Here is a 20,754-nt window from a genome sequence, read left to right on the forward strand (position 1 = left end):
CTATGTGGTACCAGCCAACCAAAGGTCATCCTATGTGGTACCAGCCAACCATAGGTCATTCATCCTATGTGGTACCAGCCAACCAAAGGTCATCCTATGTGCTACCAGCCAACCATAGGTCATTCATCCTATGTGGTACCAGCCAACCAAAGGTCATCCTATGTGCTACCAGCCAACCATAAGTCATCCTATGTGGTACCAGCCAACCAAAGGTCATCCTATGTGGTACCAGCCAACCATAGGTCATCCTATGTGGTACCAGCCAACCATAGGTCATCCTATGTGGTACCAGCCAACCAAAGGTCATCCTATGTGGTACCAGCCAACCAAAGGTCATCCTATGTGGTACCAGCCAACCATAGGTCATCCTATGTGGTACCAGCCAACCAAAGGTCATCCTATGTGGTACCAGCCAACCAAAGGTCATCCTATGTGGTACCAGCCAACCAAAGGTCATCCTATGTGGTACCAGCCAACTAAAGGTCATCATATGTGGTACCAGCCAATCAAAGATCATCATATGTGATACCAGCCAACCAGCGGTCATCATATATAGTACCAGCCAACGAAAGGTTATCATATGTGATATCAGCCAACCAGAGGTCATCATATATAGTACCAGCCAACCAAAGGTTATCATATGTGGTGCCAGCCAACCAGAGGTTATCATATGTGGTCAGTGGGAAAAGAAAATGCCGCTCCAGGGGAGTGATGGAACCAGATAAGATGGGGAATGCACTCCTCCCCGGGGTGCTAGCAGGGCCGGTGCTACCACTAGGCAAACTAGGCAGCCGCCTAGGGTGCACTGCTGCCTATGGCACACGGCCACTGGTGTTCCTACTCTCTTATTTCTGCAGCAAGCAACTAAGTCTCAGCATCAGCAGGCAGCCGCAGAGGACTGTTTGTGTCCTGAATGGAAGCAAGTAAATATTAATTGATGGGTATTGGTAGGCTGCATTGATGGGCGTTGGTAGGCTGCATTGATGGGCGCTAGTAAACCTGCACGGCTTAGGAGATATCCCCTGTGTCTGCATGTGCCGTAGTCATCGGCACATGCGCACTGAAGCAATGGCACGTCGATTCAGTTAGACGAGCCGTTACCGGCGACTCCCATGCGCATGTGCGGGCGTGACGTCATCGCGGCTTCGGCCAATCACAGCTCTGAAGCCACGATACCCGGAAGTAAGCTTAGAACCCCCAAACATTCTATATATTTTTTCTAACACCATAGAGAATAAAATGGCGGTCGTTGCAATACTTTCTGTCACACCGTATTTGTGCAGCGGTCTTACAAGCGCACTTTTTTTTTTAAATTTTTATTTTGAATAAAAAAATAAGACAACAGTAAAGTTAGCCCAATTTTGTTTTATATTGTGAAAGATAGTGTTACGCCAAGTAAATTGATACCCAACATGTCACGTTTCATAATTGTGCCCGCTCGTGGAATGGCGACAAACTTTTACCCTTAAAAATCCCCATTGACAATGTTTAAAAAATTCTACAGGTTGCATGTTGTACAGAGGAGGTCTAGCGCTAAAATTATTGCTCTCGCTCTAACGATCGTGGTGATACCTCACATGTGTGGTTTTAACACCGCTTTCATATGCAGACGCTGCTCACGTATGCGTTCGCTTCTGCACGCGAGCTTGGCGAGACGGGGCGCATTAAAAAAATAAAATAAAATTGTATTTATTTTAATTTTTTTTTTTACACTGTTCTTTAACCACTTAAGGACCGGACCAATATGCTGCTAAATGACCCAAGGGGTTTTTACAATTCGGCACTGCGTCACCTTAACTGACAATTGCGCAGTCGTGCGACGTGGCTCCCAAACAAAATTGGCGTCCTTTTTTTCCCACAAATAGAGCTTTCTTTTGGTGGTATTTGATCACCTCTGCGGTTTTTATTTCTTGCGCTATAAACAAAAATAGAGCGACAATTTTGAAAAAAATGCAATATTTTTTACTTTTTGCTATAATAAATATCCCCCAAAAAGATATATAAAAAAATGTTTTTTCCTCAGTTTAGGCCGATACGTATTCTTCTACCTATTTTTGGTAAAAAAAAATCGCAATAAGCGTTTATCGATTGGTTTGCGCAAAATTTTTAGCGTTTACAAAATAGGGGATAGTTTTATTATTATTATTTTTTTACTACTAATGGCGGCGATCAGCGATTTTTTTTGTGACTGCGACATTATGGCGGACACTTCGGACAATTTTGACACATTTTTGGGACCATTGTAATTTTCACAGCAAAAAATGCATTTAAATTGCATTGTTTATTGTGAAAATGACAGTTGCAGTTTGGGAGTTAACCACAGGGGGCGCTGAAGGAGTTAGGGTTCACCTAGTGTGTGTTTACAACTGTAGGGGGGTGTGGCTGTAGGTCTGACATCATCGATCGAGTCTCCCTATAAAGGGGATCACTCGATTGATGCAGCCGCCACAGTGAAGCACGGGGAAGCCGTGTTTACATACGGCTCTCCCCGTTCTTCAGCTCCGGGGAGCGATCGCGATGGGGGCGGCTATTCGTTCGCCGTCGTCCCGGATCGTTTCCCGAGGATTTCCGACCGCCGCATGTAGCGGGGGGGGGGCCCCGATCGGACCCCCGACCCACGTCTAGGCAGGCACATACAGGTACGTTGATGTGCCTGTCCGTGCCATTCTGCCGACGTATATCTACATGCGGCGGTCCAGAAGTGGTTAAAAAAAAAAAAGTGTTGTCACTTTTATTCCTGTTACAGGGAATGTAAACATCCCTTGTAATAGAAAAAAAGCATGACAGGATCTCTTAAATATGAGATCTGGGGTCAAAAAGACGAGAGCCGAGCAGGGGCCATCTTCCTCTCAGTCAGCTCCATACCACAGAACGAGAAAGATCCGATCGCCTCTACCGACGACGTCTCCGGTATGCAGAGGAGGGCACCGGAGCGAATCTGTCGCAGAGACCACTTTTATCGGACCGCCCGTTGAGGAAGAGGATACAGCTAGCTGCTGCCATAACAACGGCATTCCTCTTCAAACAGCCAACGTATAACAACGGTGGGATGTCGGCCGGCAAGTGGTTAATATTTTAATAAATGCTTTGGGAATAATGCACTAGGCTGGTGCACCCTCTTTTGTTCATTTCTTCATAGAGACTCAAGGACATCCTCTGTCATAGAGGGCAGCAAGGCTTGGAGCGATACCCCCTGTGTTGTGGAGTACCACCTTTACCTCTGCCAGGCTACATTCATGCACAAGAAACATTTGGTGTTTTGCCACGGTGTATCCCCTGAGGAAGAACAAAGTCACGAAACGCAGACAGGCGAAATTAGTTGTAATTAGATGCTACGTTCTGCAGAAGGGGAGTGTCTGACCAATGTTGTCATCATGCATAACATCAATTTACAATGATCCTTAATACATTTTTATCTATGTACATTCAATGGGCTGAATATGTTTTTGTTTTTTTACTGATGTTGCCTCAATAAAGTTTTGTATTATGTTTTTTTTATACAAATATGCTGTCATGTACTTTGTACCCATCAGGCCCCTGCCACCCGATTCACTACATGTGGTTCTCCATGCTGCATTTAGCACTTGAGTGTTTATTCATTTCAATGGCCAGGATAAAATTCTGGTCAATAAAATGTAGCGCCCCCTTACTTTCAGTATGGGCACTACGCTAAAGTTAGTGGGGAATGGGAGAGTTATTTTACTCCCATTCACAATTTGCAAAATTTGGGCTGCTGTCATTCCTGAACTGTCCTGTAGGTCAGTCTGCGCTCCAGGGATGTAGCTTCCATCCTTGGGCGGCAGTTGGCGCTAGAGGGGTTCTGGCAGAGCCGCTTTTCCCCAGCAGCCAATTAGAGGAGTTTTTCCCTCGCGGGGCATGCTGGGGGAGAGTATATCTGTGGCAGACGCCATTTTCTTTGGTTCTTCGCAGGTTCCAGGTGCGGCACCCACCTTCAGGGTGTGCGCATCCAACGGACCCTGGTGATGGCCTACCAGGCTGGGGTCGCATTCTACGCGGAGCTCCACTTTGCTAAAAGGGGCCCCAGTGACTTGCTGGGTCCCCAGTTTGACTGAGGAGATCCCAGGCTGTGTGCCGTTCGATGGGGGGGGTCGGCTTGAGGAGAACCCGGAGGCAGGTTGTCCAACAGGGCTTGAACGAACCATCGGGGATCTGGTGACCGGAATGTTAACAGGTACACTATTGCTGTCATCCGGTGACCTATGTTTAATCTACTGGGAGGATTCACTCAATCTCAATCCTTCCATTTAGCTCATTCAAGTAATTGGCCTGTGGTAGAGGTCTGTTCCTCTCAGAAATCTAAAGTGACACTTTGGCTGCCAAGCTTGTGGCAGAAGTCTGTCCGGGGGCACTTCACCCACTCTGGCTAGAGTGGCGACGAATTGTGTTTATTACTACTGTGTTACTGAGAGCAGGATTGCTCGGTTCATATCCAGGCCTGATACTGCAAAGTTCTCTCTTGCTTCATCAACCTTTTCTCCTCATTTGATGTTGTTGTTGGCCATGTTGGGCCTGGAAATAAAGCATTTGAAAACCCTTAGGGCCCTTTCACACTGGTGCGTTTTTCCTGTAAAAATAGCGCTATTAAAACGCCCATAAAACGCTCCCCATGCCCCTCTCCATTGAAATGAATTAAAAACGTGGTAAAATCGCGGTAAAACCGCAGTGTTTTACCGCGATTTTAACGCTCCATTTTTACTTCATTTCAATGGAGGGGGCATGGGGAGCGTTTTATGGGCGTTTTAATAGCGCTATTTTTACAGGAAAAACGCACCAGTGTGAAAGGGCCCTTATTCAATGACTGGACATTCGCTCACTACTCTACTTATCAACTACACCCCTAGACAACACTGAGGTAACTTAATACACCAATCCCAACAACAACCAGCGGCTCCTGCGGGGGTAGCGCTACACAAATAAAACGCCTGAATATGTCTAAAAAAATGCAGCTTAGGTGCGTTTTTAACACAGATTTTTTCCTGTCAGGGGAAACAGCATTTATAATAAACCAGTGTGCATGAGGCCTTACTTGTGCCAGTAAGCTCAGCTTCAAAACGTTTTATGCCAGTACATGCTGCTCTAAAAGCTGAATCTGGGCGGCCTCTTTAATACAAAGTCCCGCCTCCTATGATAGACAGAACAATTGTCCAATGCCAGCCCAGGAGACAGGACTTCCTTCTCCTGTTTATAATCTGACAACACTCGTCCCGCCCTTTCCCTGTTCCCTCCAAGGCTGTCAGAACAACAAATATGGTGCTCGGGGATTTGTTGGGATCACATATATATCTCCAAATTACTAGTGGGTCCGAATTAAACCGGAATGTGGGCCGCGGACCGGACTTTGGACATGCCTGATTGTACAATATAAATGCATTCTAGTGGTGGAAAATGTGATTATTCTAGCCAATAGAATGAGCTTCATGTACATATGCTTCTAAAGGCCATACGTCCGTAAACATGTATAAATGCTTGGGTGTATTTTTAAGAAGTGACTCCACTTTTGTTGAGGGGAGGAAAAAAAAATTCTGTAGAGAGCATATCCAGAATTCTCTCTGCAGCACTCTTATTCCGCGTACACACGGTCGGAATTTCCGACAAAAAAAGTTCGATGTGAGCTTTTGGTCGTAAATTCCAACCGTGTGTAGGCTCCATCTGACTTTTTCTGTCGGAATTTCTGACAGCAAAAAATTTGAGAGCTGGTTCTCAATTTTTCAGACGGGAAAAGCTCTTGTCGGAAATTCCAATTGTCTGTATGCAATTCAGACATGCAAAAAAAAAAAACACACGCATGCTCGGAATCATTGAACTTAATTTTTCTCGGCTCGTTGTAGTGTTGTACGTCACTGCATTCTTCACGGTCGGAAATTTGTGTGATCGTGTGTATGCAAGACAAGTTTGAGCCAAAACTCCATTGGAAAAAAATCCATGGTTTTCTTGTCGGAATTTTTCGATCGTGTGTAGGCGGCACTATAATTTAATCCTTCTATGCAGGATATCTGTGTGTAATGTTCTCATAGAATGCCAATGAGAGGAAAAACTGGAAAGAGATAAGGGCAACTATGCCATCTAGTGTAACATTTGAGAATTGCAGTTGATTTTTAAAGCAATGCAAAGAATAAAGTTCAATCCAGTCAATATTTCTCTTATCTTAATTGTACAATACACAGGCTGGATATTCATGGACCCAAGCAATGAATGTCTGACAATGTCCATTAACCACTTCAATACCAGGCACTTGTACACCTTCCTACCCAGACCAATTTTCAGCTTTCAGTGCTCTCACACTTTGAATGACAATTACTCAGTCATGCTACACTGTATCCAAACATTTTTTTAATTATTTTTTTTCTCAGAAATAGAGCTTTCTTTTGGTAATAGTTAATCACCGCCGGGTTTTTTATTTTTTTACGATAAAAGTGACAAAAGAGCGAAAAAATTTTTTGCGTTTTCGTTTTCTTTCCACATTTTCCGAAAACTTGTGGTAAAAAAAAAAAAAAAAAACATGTTCAAAAGACTCATTATGCCTCATAGATTATACGTTGGGGTGTTTACTTTCCAAAATGGGGCAATTGTCTAGAAATTATATGTGTAATTTATGTCCCTACAACACCTTGTGATATGGTCCAGAAATATTTAGACAGAATAAAGGTGGATAAAGCACCTGGACCAGATGGCATCCACCCACGGATCCTAATAGAGCTCTGTCATTTCAAGACTATTGTTTCTAATATCTAGGGACTCGTTAACGGGAATAGTACCACTAGATTGACACAGGGCCAATGTGGTGCCTATATTTAAAAAGGGATAAAAAAAAAAAAAAAGTCTTTACCAAGTAACTATAGACCTGTTATTTTAACTTGTATAGTCGGGAAGATACTGGAGAGTTTAATAAAAGACCACATAGACGAGTTCTTGCTGGAAAAAAATATTTTAACCACTGGGTACTTAAACCCCCTTCCTAACCAGACCAATTTTCAGCTTTCGGTGCTCTCACATTTTGAATGACAATTACTCAGTCATGCAACACTGTACCCATATACATTTTTTGTCCTTTTTTTTCACACAAATAGATTTTTTTAGTGGTATTTAATCACTGCAGAGTTTTTTATTGTTTGCGCTATAATTTTTTAAAAAAAAATGAATATTTTGTAAAACAATGCATTTTTCTTTGTTTCTGTTATAACATTTTGCAAATTAGTAATTTTTCTTCATACATTTTGGCCATAATTTATACTGCTACATATCTTTGGTAATAATAACCCAAATTGGAGTATATTATTTGGTCTTTGTGAAAGTTATAGAGTCCACAACCTATGGTGCCAATCACTGAAAATTGATCACACCTGGACGTGGTAGACCTGGATTTTGCATAAGCGTTTGACATAGTTCCCCATACATGGCGATTGTGTAAGGTAAAGTCTACAGGATTGGAAAGATCAGTTTGTAAATGGATAGAAAACTGGCAAAAAGACAGAATTCAGAGAGTAGTGGTTAACGATTCTTACTCTTAATGGTCTAAGGTTATCAGTGGTGTACCCCAAGGTTCAGTGTTGGGACTCTTACCTTTTAATATCTTTATAAGTGATATTGGGTCTGGGATTAAAAGTAACATTTCTGTCTTTGCAGATGACACCAAGCTATGCAGTGGAATAACGTCCTTACATGATGTCTCAAATTTACAAGCCAACCTCAATGCTCTGTCTAATTGGGCATCCAAGTGGCAAATGAGGTTTAATGTTGATAAATGTAAAGTTATACCCTTGGGGGCTAAGAATATGCATGCATCATACACACTAGGGGGGAATACAACTGGGGGAATCAATGGTGGAGAAGGATCTGGGGGTTTGGTAGATCATAAGCTCAATAATGGCATGCAATGCCAAGCTGCGGTTTCCAAAGCGAGCAAAGTGCTTTCTTGTATTGAGAGGTATGGACTCCAGAGACAGAGATATCATTTTGCCCCTGTACAAATCATTAGTAAGACCTCATCTGGAATATGCAGTTCAGTTTTGGGCACCCGTTCTCAAAAAAGATATCTGGGAACTGGGGAGAGTGCAGAGAAGGGCAACCAAACTGACAAGAGGCATGGAGGAGCTCAGCTATGAGGAAATATTCGAGGCACTGAATCTATTCACTCTTGAAGAGATTAAGGGATATGATCAACATGTACAAATACATAAGTGGTCCATATAGTGAACTTGGTGTTGAGTTATTCACTTTAAGGTCAGAAATTGGTGGGCTGAGTGTCAGTAATTGATGGGCACAGTGGCTGCAATTGATTTTTTTTTTTCAGTTTATTTGCACCCCCCACCAAATATTTTGAGCACCATACACAGTGCTCTGCCCACAACCTCCTCTCTGATGCTCTCACTTGATCTTTTGACCCAACACAGATTGTGTCTCATGCGCAGGATGCTTTAACCAGGAATAGGGTTGCCCTTTATAAAATCCTGGTGGTTCGTAATCCACCTCCATTCAGGCTCATTCTCCAATGTGTACAAGAAGTTTGGAGAAAAAATTATATATATATATATATATCTGTATATTTGAAAACAAACCAATGAATACCCTTTCTCCCATCTAGTATCCTCCAGGGATTGCCAAATTGAGTTTAAAATATTACATAAATACTATTACACACCTTATAGATTGCATAAGATCTATCCAGATTGCCCACCATTTTGTTGCCGTTGTCAAACTGATCCAGCTGACTTTACATATTTTCTCATGCCCTTTTTTTCCTTCAAACTTACTGGTCGGGGATCCTTAATTTCATCACACACTTAAAGTGGATGTAAACCCACTCTCAACCTTTCTAAACTACTACTTCTACTGCCATAGTGCTGATCTATAAGGATATACATGCCTCCTGCATGTATCCTTACCTGTCAAATGCCTCCATTCACTTGTACTGAGCTATAAAATATCAATTGCAAAGCATCAAAGTTAAACATTTTCAATTGAGCACAGTAAGGCCCCTTTCCCTTGAGGATCCGTAACTTTCTCATCCGCTTGCTCAGTGGGGTATTGCCCGCTGAGCCGGCAGATGACACACTGTGCAAGGACCACCCTGTCAGATCTCTGCTCTCCTCTATGGGGGGGGGGGGGGGGGGGAATCGGATGAACACAGACCGTTTTTCCTCCGTCTGCAGAATCGGACCATAGCAGAGACCGATGAGATCGGGTGTCAGCGGATGTTCATATTTCACCCGAAAACGAATGGATGAAATACAGACACTGTCCGCATGTGTGAAAAGGGGCTCAAGGAAAAAATAATCAAGTTTAAGGAATGTCACTGGATGGAACTTGAGCATCAGTGCAACGTGTCCAAAAACATGCATTAACACTATAGGTCAGGGATATGCAATTAGCGGACCTCCAGCTGTTGCAGAACTACAAATCCCATGAGGCATAGCAAGGCTCCTACAGCCACGAGCATGACACCCAGAGGCAGAGGCATGATGGGATTTGTAGTTTTGCAACATCTGGAGGTCCGCTAATTGCATATCCCTGCTATAAGTGTATTAATGTAGCTTTAAAAATCAATGCCTGTGTAAACTTACTGTAAAGTAGGTCTGTCCTCTCACCAGCTGGGCAGAAAACTTTATGGATGGAGTGTGGCGACATTGAGAAGGTGATAAGGAGCAGGTGGGACTGTTGACATTTGTGGAATACTGGACAGTCATATTAGTTTCCTCCTGTTACTGGTCTAGATCAACGTTTCTCAACTCAAGACCTCAACATGTCATGTTTTCAGGCTTTCAATTATTTTGGCTTAGTAATTACCACAGTCGTTTCATCTGAGGGAAATCCTGAAAACTTGACCTGTTAGGGGTACTTGAGGACTGGAGTTGAGGATCAAGGGTCTCCAAACTTTCTACACAAAGGGCCAGTTTACAGTCTTTCACACTTGAGGGCCGGACTGTGGCCTTTGGAAGTAGAAAAGGTGTTTGTATCTTTGATGTGGGTGGGAGGAACTGTGCCCCATCATTAGGAGAAATTCTGCCCTATTGTTGGTACCATTGAGAAGAATTGTATCCTTTCATTATGCCCCGTTGTTCAGATCAGTTGATGAAACCGTGCCCCAGATAAAAGCAAGCATCTGGCCCCTGGGCTGCAGTTTGGAGACCACTAGTCTAGATAATTTAAGTTAAACTGGCTAGGTCTTGATGGGGGAAGGTGGTTATGTCATTAGGTGTCTAAGAGAAGAAGAGGAAGGTTGGAGGGAGATGGTAGGAGTGGAAAGGGTAGGGGGAAGGGAAGGGGAGCAGAGGGGAAACATAAGGCAACCCACACACCACTCCAGTCACCTGGAAGAAGGACTTGCTACCTACCTGTCAGATCATCACTCTGCCAAAACAGGGGTGCTGTCTGCCGGGGGCACTGTAACAACAAAAAGCTCACTCTGTCATATGCATCCCCAGTGAGGATCACTGGCTGTCCTTAGGTGCAGGATAAAGCTGTCGCAAGCTGACCCCACATAGCTAGAGGTTTGCATGCGTCTGAGCTGGGGTAACCACAAGGCTCTAGATTACTTTGACTGTTGCCCAGCTGTTGACTAAAGGGAGCTAGGTCCTGGGCTGCCTAAAGCAATGAAGGGTACCAGTTTGACCTGCCCATAAGCAGTTCTGTTTTTTTTTTCTGCCTAGTATCCTACTCCTGAAGGTGGTGCTATAACCCTATGGTCAAGAATAAGGAAGAACTGTGTCCGTCAATAAACATAAGAGAAAGGGATTTTGCATTGCAGGACTACTCCCTTCCATGGGTAAGTTTGACAGGTGGTGCTGCCTGTCAAAATCGTCATGCTGAGCTAGGGCTTATTTAAACGTGAAGTTTGGGAAGGTGACATTAAGAGTGCGTGGTTGAGGGGTGTGAGGCAATTATAGTGTTAAAACAGACAGTGGTGAGAAGACAAATCACCTCCTCACTGCCTCTCAAAAGGCTCTGAAAAGCACACCGAATGCAGATCACTTTTAAGAGGAGCAGCGTTTTAGATGTGGCACCATGTCCACCTGTGGGTGGTGGTAAAAATGTGGATAAACCACCTGTTTTACTGCCCCTTGGCTATCCATGTGAAAAAAGAAGTTTATGCTCCCAATTCAAAACACTACACAAATAAGAATTCAAATAAGTTTATTTTTCTTTACAAATAATTTTAAATTAAAAAAAAAAATCACTAAGAATTGACCAACCAGTGATCTCTAAAAGTATTGTGCCAAATTGTTTTAATCCTTGTGTGCAGGTGCCTTCTGTTACAAAAATGTATACAATGTATTAAAAATACAAACTTTATACAAGTGTTAAAATGCTGTATATAAATAGATTTATTGTATAGTAGAAAATAAAATAAAAAATATATACAAAAAAGCACACTGAACCGCTTCCAACGTGGTTATTTCCGTGCATATTTAACATGATGCAGGTCGGGTGAGGCACCTGTGAAGAAAAATTTCAGCAAATTAGGCACATTTAATTAAGTCAAAGAATAAGCTCTTAAGACAGCCTTTCTCGATCCACCTATGAACAAGCTAGATTGATCCCTCAATCGACTTGGGTACAACCAGCCTGTTGGATTTTTTACATACGATTACTGGAGCATGGTCCAATTAAACCATTTAAACTTCACTAAAAGCTGGGGTGAAGGTCTGCTATAACTAATGAGAGGCACTATCCTGATCGACCTTGAAAATTACCTGGCAAAACTAGCCAAGAGCAGGGTTTATCGGTAACCATCTTACCATTTTGAAGACCACCTAGTCTGCGTTGAACCAACTCTAGGTGATGGATGTAATCTGTAATTGAATGTTCAGGATCTTGAGAGGTGTATTGCGATCTTTCTGGCGTTGGGGCAGGCGAACGTCCAACCCTGTCAAAGGAATAAAAAAAAAAACACAAACTCACTCAGCTAACATTCACACCGCCTTATAATGCCACAAATAGAAATGTATTTACTAACCGTCTTGACATCCAAGGCAATGGCTTTGGAGATGGAGTAGCATTAAGAGAAAAACTATGGTGGTGACCATATGTTACATCACGAGTTGGAGGGGAGTTTAATATAGTCCCACTCAGGTGTTGTAAAACTTCTGTTCTGTTCATTTGCACTGAAACCAAAATTTGAGAATAAGTCAAACCACCACCACATGATTCTTCAGAAGGTTAGCAAAAACAAACAGAACAGGTGCCAACGTAGAACAAACTTATTCAAGAAAGCAAATGTTAAAAGTATAATAACCCATAACAGAAATAATGTGAAATCAGACTTTAAAAGAGGGATGTGTACTCACCGTAAAATTCTTTTTTTTTTTTGGAGCCCACTGAGGGTCACAGGAAGAAGACCTTACCTTTGGGCAAAACTCCAGCCTACAATAGAATCTGACACTGGCAAACAAAAGCCCAAAATAACACCTCCTGCTATCAAAATGTCCGTTTTGTCGCAAAGTAACACCGAATGTATGATCATCAAAACACAGAAGAGTGAAACCCGAGTCCCCAAAATGGATTGCAAAAAGATTTTGTGGAGTGTCCAAAAATCAAGCTTTTCTTCTCACCTACCGAGGGACACAAAATGTCTTTAACCTTCAGATGTCCAAAAGCAAGGACTGCCTGCAGGTCAAGAAGTCAGCTAAAAACCCTTTCGCCCAAAGCGGGCATCAGATGAGGCCAAAACATCCACCTGATAAAACCTACAGAATAAAAACAGAAGACAAGGTAGAAGCCTTTCAAATATGGAAAATAGTTGCTTGCTGACGAAAGGCACAGATCTGGCACAGTGATAATGGACAGTAAAGGATGAAAGCCTTAGTGTCCATCTGGAATGACAAAGCGAATCAGATTTCATGACAAGTGAGACTCGAGCATCCAGACAATGGAAGATCAATGCCTTTTGGTGAAATGGAACCAGAGGGTCTGAAGAACAGTGTCTTGGCTGAAGTAATAGACACTACATTAGGCAACAGAGGGGATGTCACTAGATCATTTGGTTTTTGGGGAGTTATCCAAACCACTGGGGTGCGAGTACTGAAGCACTTTGTTACGGACTGAAGCATTGTGGCACTCTGTGGTATAGGAATTCACAGAAGATAAAACTACGCGAGTCCTCTTGAGAGCAATTTTTTTCCTTGGCACAATATTAAGGTTTCCAAGCACATTTGATTGCTATAGAGACTTGGTTGGAATTCATATGCAGAGTTTTTTTTAGCACATTAATTTTTTTCTTTTTTTTTTAAATAATACTTTATTTATTGTTTCCTGATATATATATATGCCAATTTACACTTTCTAAATTTGATCTTGGGGTGTTTATAGGGGTACACTTTTTGGTAGTGGCTGAGAGTTTTTTTGAGATCTACTTACCAGTTTAAGTAGGAGAAGCGGTTTTGCAAATTGCTCCAGAAGATCGTGATGGACAAGGCAGAGCCCACAAAGCATTTGCCAGAATTCTTACTAGTTTGGCATACCACATCCACCTGGGCCAGTCTGGAGCAATGAGAATCACTGAAATGCACTCCATCTCAATCATGTGAGGCAGATAAATTCAGGTGAGCAAAAGCATAGGTGACAGTGTAGCATGCACAGCTTCCACTCAAAGATCCCTGTACCCAAACTGCACAGTTTTTTGAACCTCCGGAGAAAAAAAAAAAAAAAGAAGAAGAAGAGGAGGTGCACTTCTGGTGTACAGAGGGAAAAGTTACAGGGGAAGAATTCACTTCTGGCGTCCTCTACCTGTGACAGGCCCTGGAATACCAATCACCAATTGTCTACAGCTGGAATGTACGGGGTGGACAAGGCTAAAATCTAAGTTCTGCCAGGACATGACCCACGCCACCTCTCGCAGTGACAAGACTCCTGTTTCGCCCCTGATGATGAATGTGTGCCAATGACATTGTTGTCAGACTGGATTTAAATAGGATGACCTTTCAAGTAGACTACTCCAATGTTGCAGAGACAGGAAAATCACCCAAGGTTCCAGGATGTTTATCAGTAGATGAGACGGACAACCAAGTCCCCTGCAATGACAGGGTATCCGGAAGTTCATTCCAGCTCAACAAGCTGGCATTTACCTTGGCGATTCTCCAAAAGAGAGCAAGGAAGGACTTCCAACTCTAAAGCCAGGTTCCTGAATAACCAAGCTAGGGAAACCCGATTCTTCATGACAAATCAGTCTGTCCAGAGACTGGATCAACTTCTCACATGACAAATGTTGAAATTGGAACTGCCCTGAAAAGGGCTACAACTACACCTGGATGTTCTTCCTGTACTGGTGAGTTTGAATCCAAGACCCAAGAGATTCTGGCCTGAGCCGTGTTCAGAAAAGTCCAGATACTACAAACAGCTCCAGAGATAATTCTGAAGGTTCAGGAACCATCTGAACAGCTATAACATCTGGACACTTAATGGCATGTCCGATTAAGCCCATGCCAACTGTTTCCATCACAGAAAAATGTAGAAATGTCCCACGATGGATAAACCACAAGCGTGCAGCAGGACAAATACTGGCGTAAGCAACTTGGTGAAAACCCTAGGTGCACACAAGGGGCCACAAAGTGGTAAAGTAACGGTCCCACAGCAAACAGGGGCATATCTACCATGAGGCAAACAAGGCTTCCCCCAGGTGACTGTTATAGTCGAATGACTGCTACAGCGCCAGTCATTCAGTTCTAGGAGGGTGTCTTGATTTTAGTCTTGCCTAGGGCAGCACAAAAACAAAAATACACCACTGACAGCAAAGTATAGGAATTGCTGATGGGCTGAAAAGGTGGGAGCATAAAGGTAAGCATCCTTGATGTCCATGCAAACCAATAAAAAGTTCAATATCACCAACCTCATGCTTTAATTTAACAGCATAACCTGCAGCTTGTGCTAATCTGCCAAGACACTAGATTGCATGCATTGGGGGCTATCTGCAACACCTTGAGCATATAGCTATACATCTATTGCCACTACTTAGCCCTAAATGTCCCCCACAGAAGGATGGATGATGCCAGGTTCAGTTATTTTACTAGATGGCTTGCTTATGAGTTTATACATTTCTTACATACCTGTGGTTTTGTGTTTGATCCCTCCCATGCTGGTTATATAGCTCCCTAGGAGGTTCTATATGGCAATTATGTGGGAGCATTATCTCGGGAAGCTTAAAGTTGTTTAACCACTGTTCCACATTGTAAAATACATTTTATACTGTATAAAACCTTTTTGTGGGATATTACTGGTGTGAATGTACAGCTGCTGTCTAGATGGTGAATTTGTGTTTTATGACAACATTGTAATGCTTTCTGGTGAAAGTTGGCGATATTGAATTTATATTTGTTTGCTTTTAATTTTACAATACATGTTCGTAAGTTTAACCACATGGAGCTCAGGTGGTCTTTATTACAGTGGGTCACTCTTGTACCTATTGGTTAAATCAGGACCATGCCAAAATAGAGATAGTGAGCTGGTTTAACCTTTGATTTAATCATTACTTACACTTTTTCCCTCCTTTATCCATTATTAACATTTTTACTCTTTCCTGCCCCCCCAACACATAGCTATAATATTGTCCTTCGAAACCTGTACAATTAACCCATCACCGCCTGTATCCTGCTCATATGACCATTAACCCCTTCACCCCCATTTAACTACTGTATGTGACCAGTACATTATTGTATCTAGTACACCATTCTTGGGCTCCATGTTAAACCCACTCCAATTTAAAATAAAAGGTATTTTTCAGGGTTTTATTACTATTTAGCATTTTTAATTATAACCATTTCCATACCGCAGTACATCATATAACATCCTTGGCTTTCAGTGGAGATATCTGTATGATGCCTGCAACTACAGTCATCAGATCAAATGTTTCAACTGCACCATAAAAACAATCATAGCGGCAGTTCAGATGCTTGATTGTTTTTACAGCCACCCCCCCTCTCGCTGCCCTCTGGTGCTTCTACCGGCTCGTCTGCGATCAGCGAGCTGGAGAAGGAATCTGCCGTGGTTTACCTTAGAGCCGATCGAGGACCAGATGACAATATCTATTTACTTGGCATAACAGAATTTTTTCACATTATACAAAAAAAAGTGGGCTAACTTTACAGTTTTGTTTTTCTAATTCATTAAAGATTTCCCCCCAAAACAATCGCGTTTGAAAAATTGCTGCGCAAACACTGTGCGGGATAAAAAATTGCAACGACTATCATTTTATGCCCCAGGGTCTCTGCTAAAAGAAATATATTTATTTCTAGCAAAAAAAAATTATAATTTTTACAGGTAGGAGAGGAATGCTGGCATTTGCGCAGTACGGAAGTAACAGAAAGTAGGAGAAACCTAACAAAAAAAGCAGTATTTTTTCCCCCTCCTATAATAAAAAAAGCAGCCGTCATTAAAAGATCACCAAAAGTAAGCAGTCTATAAAAAAAATAATAATAATATAAAAACTCATTGGGGTACAGTATTGTACGACGGTGCAATTTTTTAGTCAAACCTTCACAGCGCTTTAAACTGAAAAATAGACTGGTAATGGAGTATAACAGGCAGGCACTCAAGACGTTAAGGTCCTTTTGGAGTGTCACGTAAAAAAAAGATGAACATTCAATGCGAATAAATGGTGAAGCTAAGGGGTAAACTTAACACCTGAATACACTGTACAGGGCTCAAAATTTCAAGTACTGAGCTACTAGCCAGGCCTCAAGGGTTACGCGCCACCAGCTGCCCCCAATTCCACACCAAAACACAACCTCAAAATTATCTCATGAAATGACACTAATACGTTTTATGCAGAAGTTATAAAAATAATTATTAACAACTTTATCCGTGCCCATCACTGCAGCCTGCCCGTGCCCACTAATGCAGCTTGCCCGTGCAGGGGAAGAGACGAGAGGAAGAGAATTGCCGGCCAGATAATCAGAGTGCAGAGAAACATCACTGGAACAGCTTTCATTTCAATTGCTGTGTGTTCCTGCTGCCACATACAGCCCCGCCTCCTGGCTGGGGAACATTGATACATGTCCCGGAATTGGACAGGGTGATCTGTCTATCAAAGTCCTGGGACCAGGATGCGGGCTGTATGCAACAGCGAGTGCAGGGAACACACATCAATATAAAATGAAAGCTGTTCCAGTGATGTTCACCCGCGTTCTGATCATATCCAGCTGGCTCTCTTCTCCTCCGTGATCGCTGGGAGAAGGACTCCCATTCAATCCCACCTGCTGGCGGTGCTCGCCGCCACCCCCAGGCAGCCCATCCTCAGTAATAGAAAGTTTGAGGGCTGCCCTGTATATTGAAATTCATAGGCAAGGTAGAAAGTGACATAGAAAAGAGGACCGAGTCCAAAGCGATTCTTCAAAGAGAATTAGCTGGCAATACCAAAAATGCCATTTCCTTTATTAGAAAGATTCCACATAAAACAATGACAAATGTAATCTCTACATTAATTTATAAAAATTTGACAATGTTGTCGGGACACAGGTAGCTACCACTGACATTTAACCTTCACAGTATACAACTGAATAAGGTAGGTTAACCCCCCAATTAGGAATATGTTCACAAGACACCCCCGGATGTACTACAGTCTGCGGCAGTGATCCCTTGATGCGAGCGGAGATTGCAGCGACACTCAGCTTACACCACAGATGCCAGTGGTGTATACAGAGTGGTGAGGCAGCCCCCCCCCCCCCTTTACTTGCAACGACATCGCTTCTACAACAGCATGACGATTTGGGAATCCGGAGAGTGGCGAGCTCCATTTGCTCCCTTTCATACCCGGCTAGGAATTAACATTATAATATCCAATCCTCCCTTCCCATCCACACGTATCTCTGCCATTAAGTTTGTCCCTGCTTTTTACGCATTGTGGGCTTAGATTGTCCGTCTGTGAGAGCAGGGACTATACTAACGATATCTGGTAGATTACGAAACCAGGAAATTTATTTTATCCTTTATCTTGGATCTCTATTGGATCTGACTTTCATTCCGCATTATATCACCACTGTGATTTAGCTACAGCAATTTCTTACAGCTCCATATTGATCATTAGGATGCGCCACCATTTTCCAACCGGGATAATGACTGGTGGTTCAATCCCACAGAACTGGGGAATATTAATGATTGGATCACACTCTGAATACATGGATGAAGTCGCCATTACCTTTTACAGGGAAACATCATACTGAACATCTATTGAGCGAACAGCTTCTTTCAGCATTGTGAACATACTCCCGATTGGGGTTAGCCCACCTTTATTCAGTTATATACTGTATGAGTATGAAGGTTGAAAGTCAGTGGTAGAGCTACCTGTGGCTTGACAACGTTGTTAAATTTAATAAAAGAATGTGGCCGAGCTTACATTTGTCATCATTGTTTTATGTGAAAATTGTCTAATAAAAAGGAAATTGCATTTTTGATATTACCAGCCATTTCTCCTTGAAGAACCACCTTTCTCTATATGCTATTTTTTGAGTCAGAGGAACACACCTCGTCTCCAATTAGGAGTAATGGGGCGACGGTACCGTTTACCTGGTTGAGGAATTGTAATCAATATTATTTTCTCCCTAGTAACTATACATGCAGGTGTAGCTTCAGTGACTGTTTTTATTCTTGTTATTTGTGAAGGTACAAAGTGACACAAATATTCCAAGTAATTATGTATGTAGAAAAGCAAACCAATACTTGAGGGAGTAAAAAAAAAAAAAAGGCATTCCTCCTGACATATTTACCTTGTTGAACCACTGGCTCCACAGCTACACCTTTCCGACTATTTTTACTCCATTTCCTTACCAGGAACTTTAACCTAGAATAAAATGCATACATTGCATATTAAAACTCACAGTAAGCCAGTCATTCTCTTTCATTCAGTCTTACCAGCAAGACTTGTTATAGCAATATTCACTTTGACAAACTGTACCCACCATTTCATGATCTTACTAACTAGGTTTGCAATAGGCAAAACTATAGGGGCATGTGGAGCTCTGCATAAAGGCTCATAGCTTCAACCCACCTCTTGTAAACCCAGAGCATCAAGGACCCAGGAGGTGAATGCTATGCATGTATAACTGAATCTGTGCTTGAAAAAAACAACCTCCAGACCTGCCAACACTGTACTTTGATACCCATTGCTAATCAATGTGTACAAAAGTGTAGCATTATGCACACAAACATTGCAAACATTGTAATGCACTCAATCTAGTGATAATCTACAGCATACACATACATTAATAAATAAATTGCAATATTCTAACATACAAATGTGAAAAAACATATGTGCACAAACCTAGACAATAGGGGCTAAATTTTATAGTCCAAATAAGTGCAAACACTCAAGTCAGCATGTGAAAGACTTTTTTTCCTGAAATCTGATATTTATGCAGAATGAAAGACGAAAGTTTGATACCAACCAAGAAAATGGAAGCCAGTGCTGTACACCCACATTAAAACACTCTGCAACTTAACAGAGAATGTTGACCCTCAGGCTGTGTGTGATCAATTGCATTTAATAAATAAGAAAAGGCATCTACCCAGGTAAAGCCAAACATTCAGTCCAGTTCTTCAAAAAGCGATATTTTCCACTTTCCGGGAACAGCGTGCCAAGTGAATGGACATAAAACACAGGGAGAAAAAAAAAAAATACAATAGTGTAGTAAATCATAGCCAACTTCATTTAAAAAGGATTCAGGGGCCCCTCCTGAGGTCACTTACAACAAAACATGTAGGGAGGAGCTCCAGATGCACAAATGCCATCTTGGTTACCGAGAGTGTTTTTAAACCTTTCTAAATAAAAAATAATTCATTTTATTAGATTTAATTTAATAAACTATTGCGGGCATTTGTTTTTGTGTTTTATGTCCATACACTTGGCACGCTGTCCCTGGAAATTGAACACCATCTAGGATTGACCCATAGATGGAGTCACTTTCTTTCCTGCAACCACAGGTTGCAGGATAGAAAAGCAATCGATTCCTCCATCAACATGGTCAGTGTTGATGGGGGAATACCTCCAATGGAGCCATGGTGTTCTCCCAGCAAGGGGTCCGGGGAAGCCGTCTCCGCCAGGAGAACACAGTGATTATTGCTAGTGTCTATAAACGCCTATAAAAATTTGCATTCAAAATCAGACAGGCTGGTTGCACCCTAGTTGATCCATCAACTTGGGTACATTCAGCCTGCCTATACATGGTTCGAATCTGAACCAGTTTTAGTTTGGAAAGCTGGGCCGATTGTTTGTCTTAACCTGGGTGGATGCCTTCCTTATTCATTAAGCGCAATTGACCACACATTGCCTGAGGGTCAACATTATCTTGTAAGCTGCAGTGTTTTTAATGTTGGTGTACAGCGGGGGATTACAAATTTCTTCTATCATTCTGCATGAATACCATCTAAAAAAAACTCTTGTGAAATCTGAGAACATCTTTTACTTGATTCTTCTGGAGATTTGAGCATTTGCACTTATTTGAACTTGATTATTTAGCCTCCTATTGCCTGGGTGGTTGGTGCACATAGGTTTTTCACATTATCTATGCGTTACTAGTGAGAATTTATGTTTATGCATAATTGATTTCATAATCGTTTGCACAATTTGTTTGCATGAACGCTACACTTTTGTACACATTGCAGGTGAACACGATGCAGAGAGCGGTGGCAATTTTTTTTGGAGTGCAGATTTGTTAGGTTTCAAGGGGGAGGAAAGTTAGGCGAGAACTGGAAAAAATGCAAACAGATGCAACAAAGTGCACAGACTATTTTCCCACCAAAATGCAAGAA

At 42.1% G+C, this 20,754-nt stretch overlaps 1 protein-coding gene across 3 annotated transcripts in view; it reads right to left on the minus strand.

Moving 5' to 3' along the window:
* Positions 1-11,226: 11,226 nt before the first annotated feature.
* Positions 11,227-20,754, minus strand: part of PCNT (pericentrin) — a 148,294-nt gene continuing 138,766 nt past the window's right edge. For all 3 annotated transcript variants that reach the window (XM_040357593.1, XM_040357594.1, XM_040357591.1), the window contains 4 exons: positions 18,714-18,787; positions 11,975-12,122; positions 11,757-11,884; positions 11,227-11,454 (listed from right to left, as the gene is read on the minus strand). In XM_040357593.1, the coding sequence (XP_040213527.1) occupies positions 11,411-11,454; positions 11,757-11,884; positions 11,975-12,122; positions 18,714-18,787 (394 nt within the window). In that variant the 3' untranslated portion in view covers positions 11,227-11,410. The remainder of the gene's footprint in view (positions 11,455-11,756; positions 11,885-11,974; positions 12,123-18,713; positions 18,788-20,754) is intronic.

This window comes from Rana temporaria, chromosome 6 (assembly GCF_905171775.1).
Source record: "Rana temporaria chromosome 6, aRanTem1.1, whole genome shotgun sequence".
Taxonomy (NCBI): domain Eukaryota; kingdom Metazoa; phylum Chordata; class Amphibia; order Anura; family Ranidae; genus Rana; species Rana temporaria.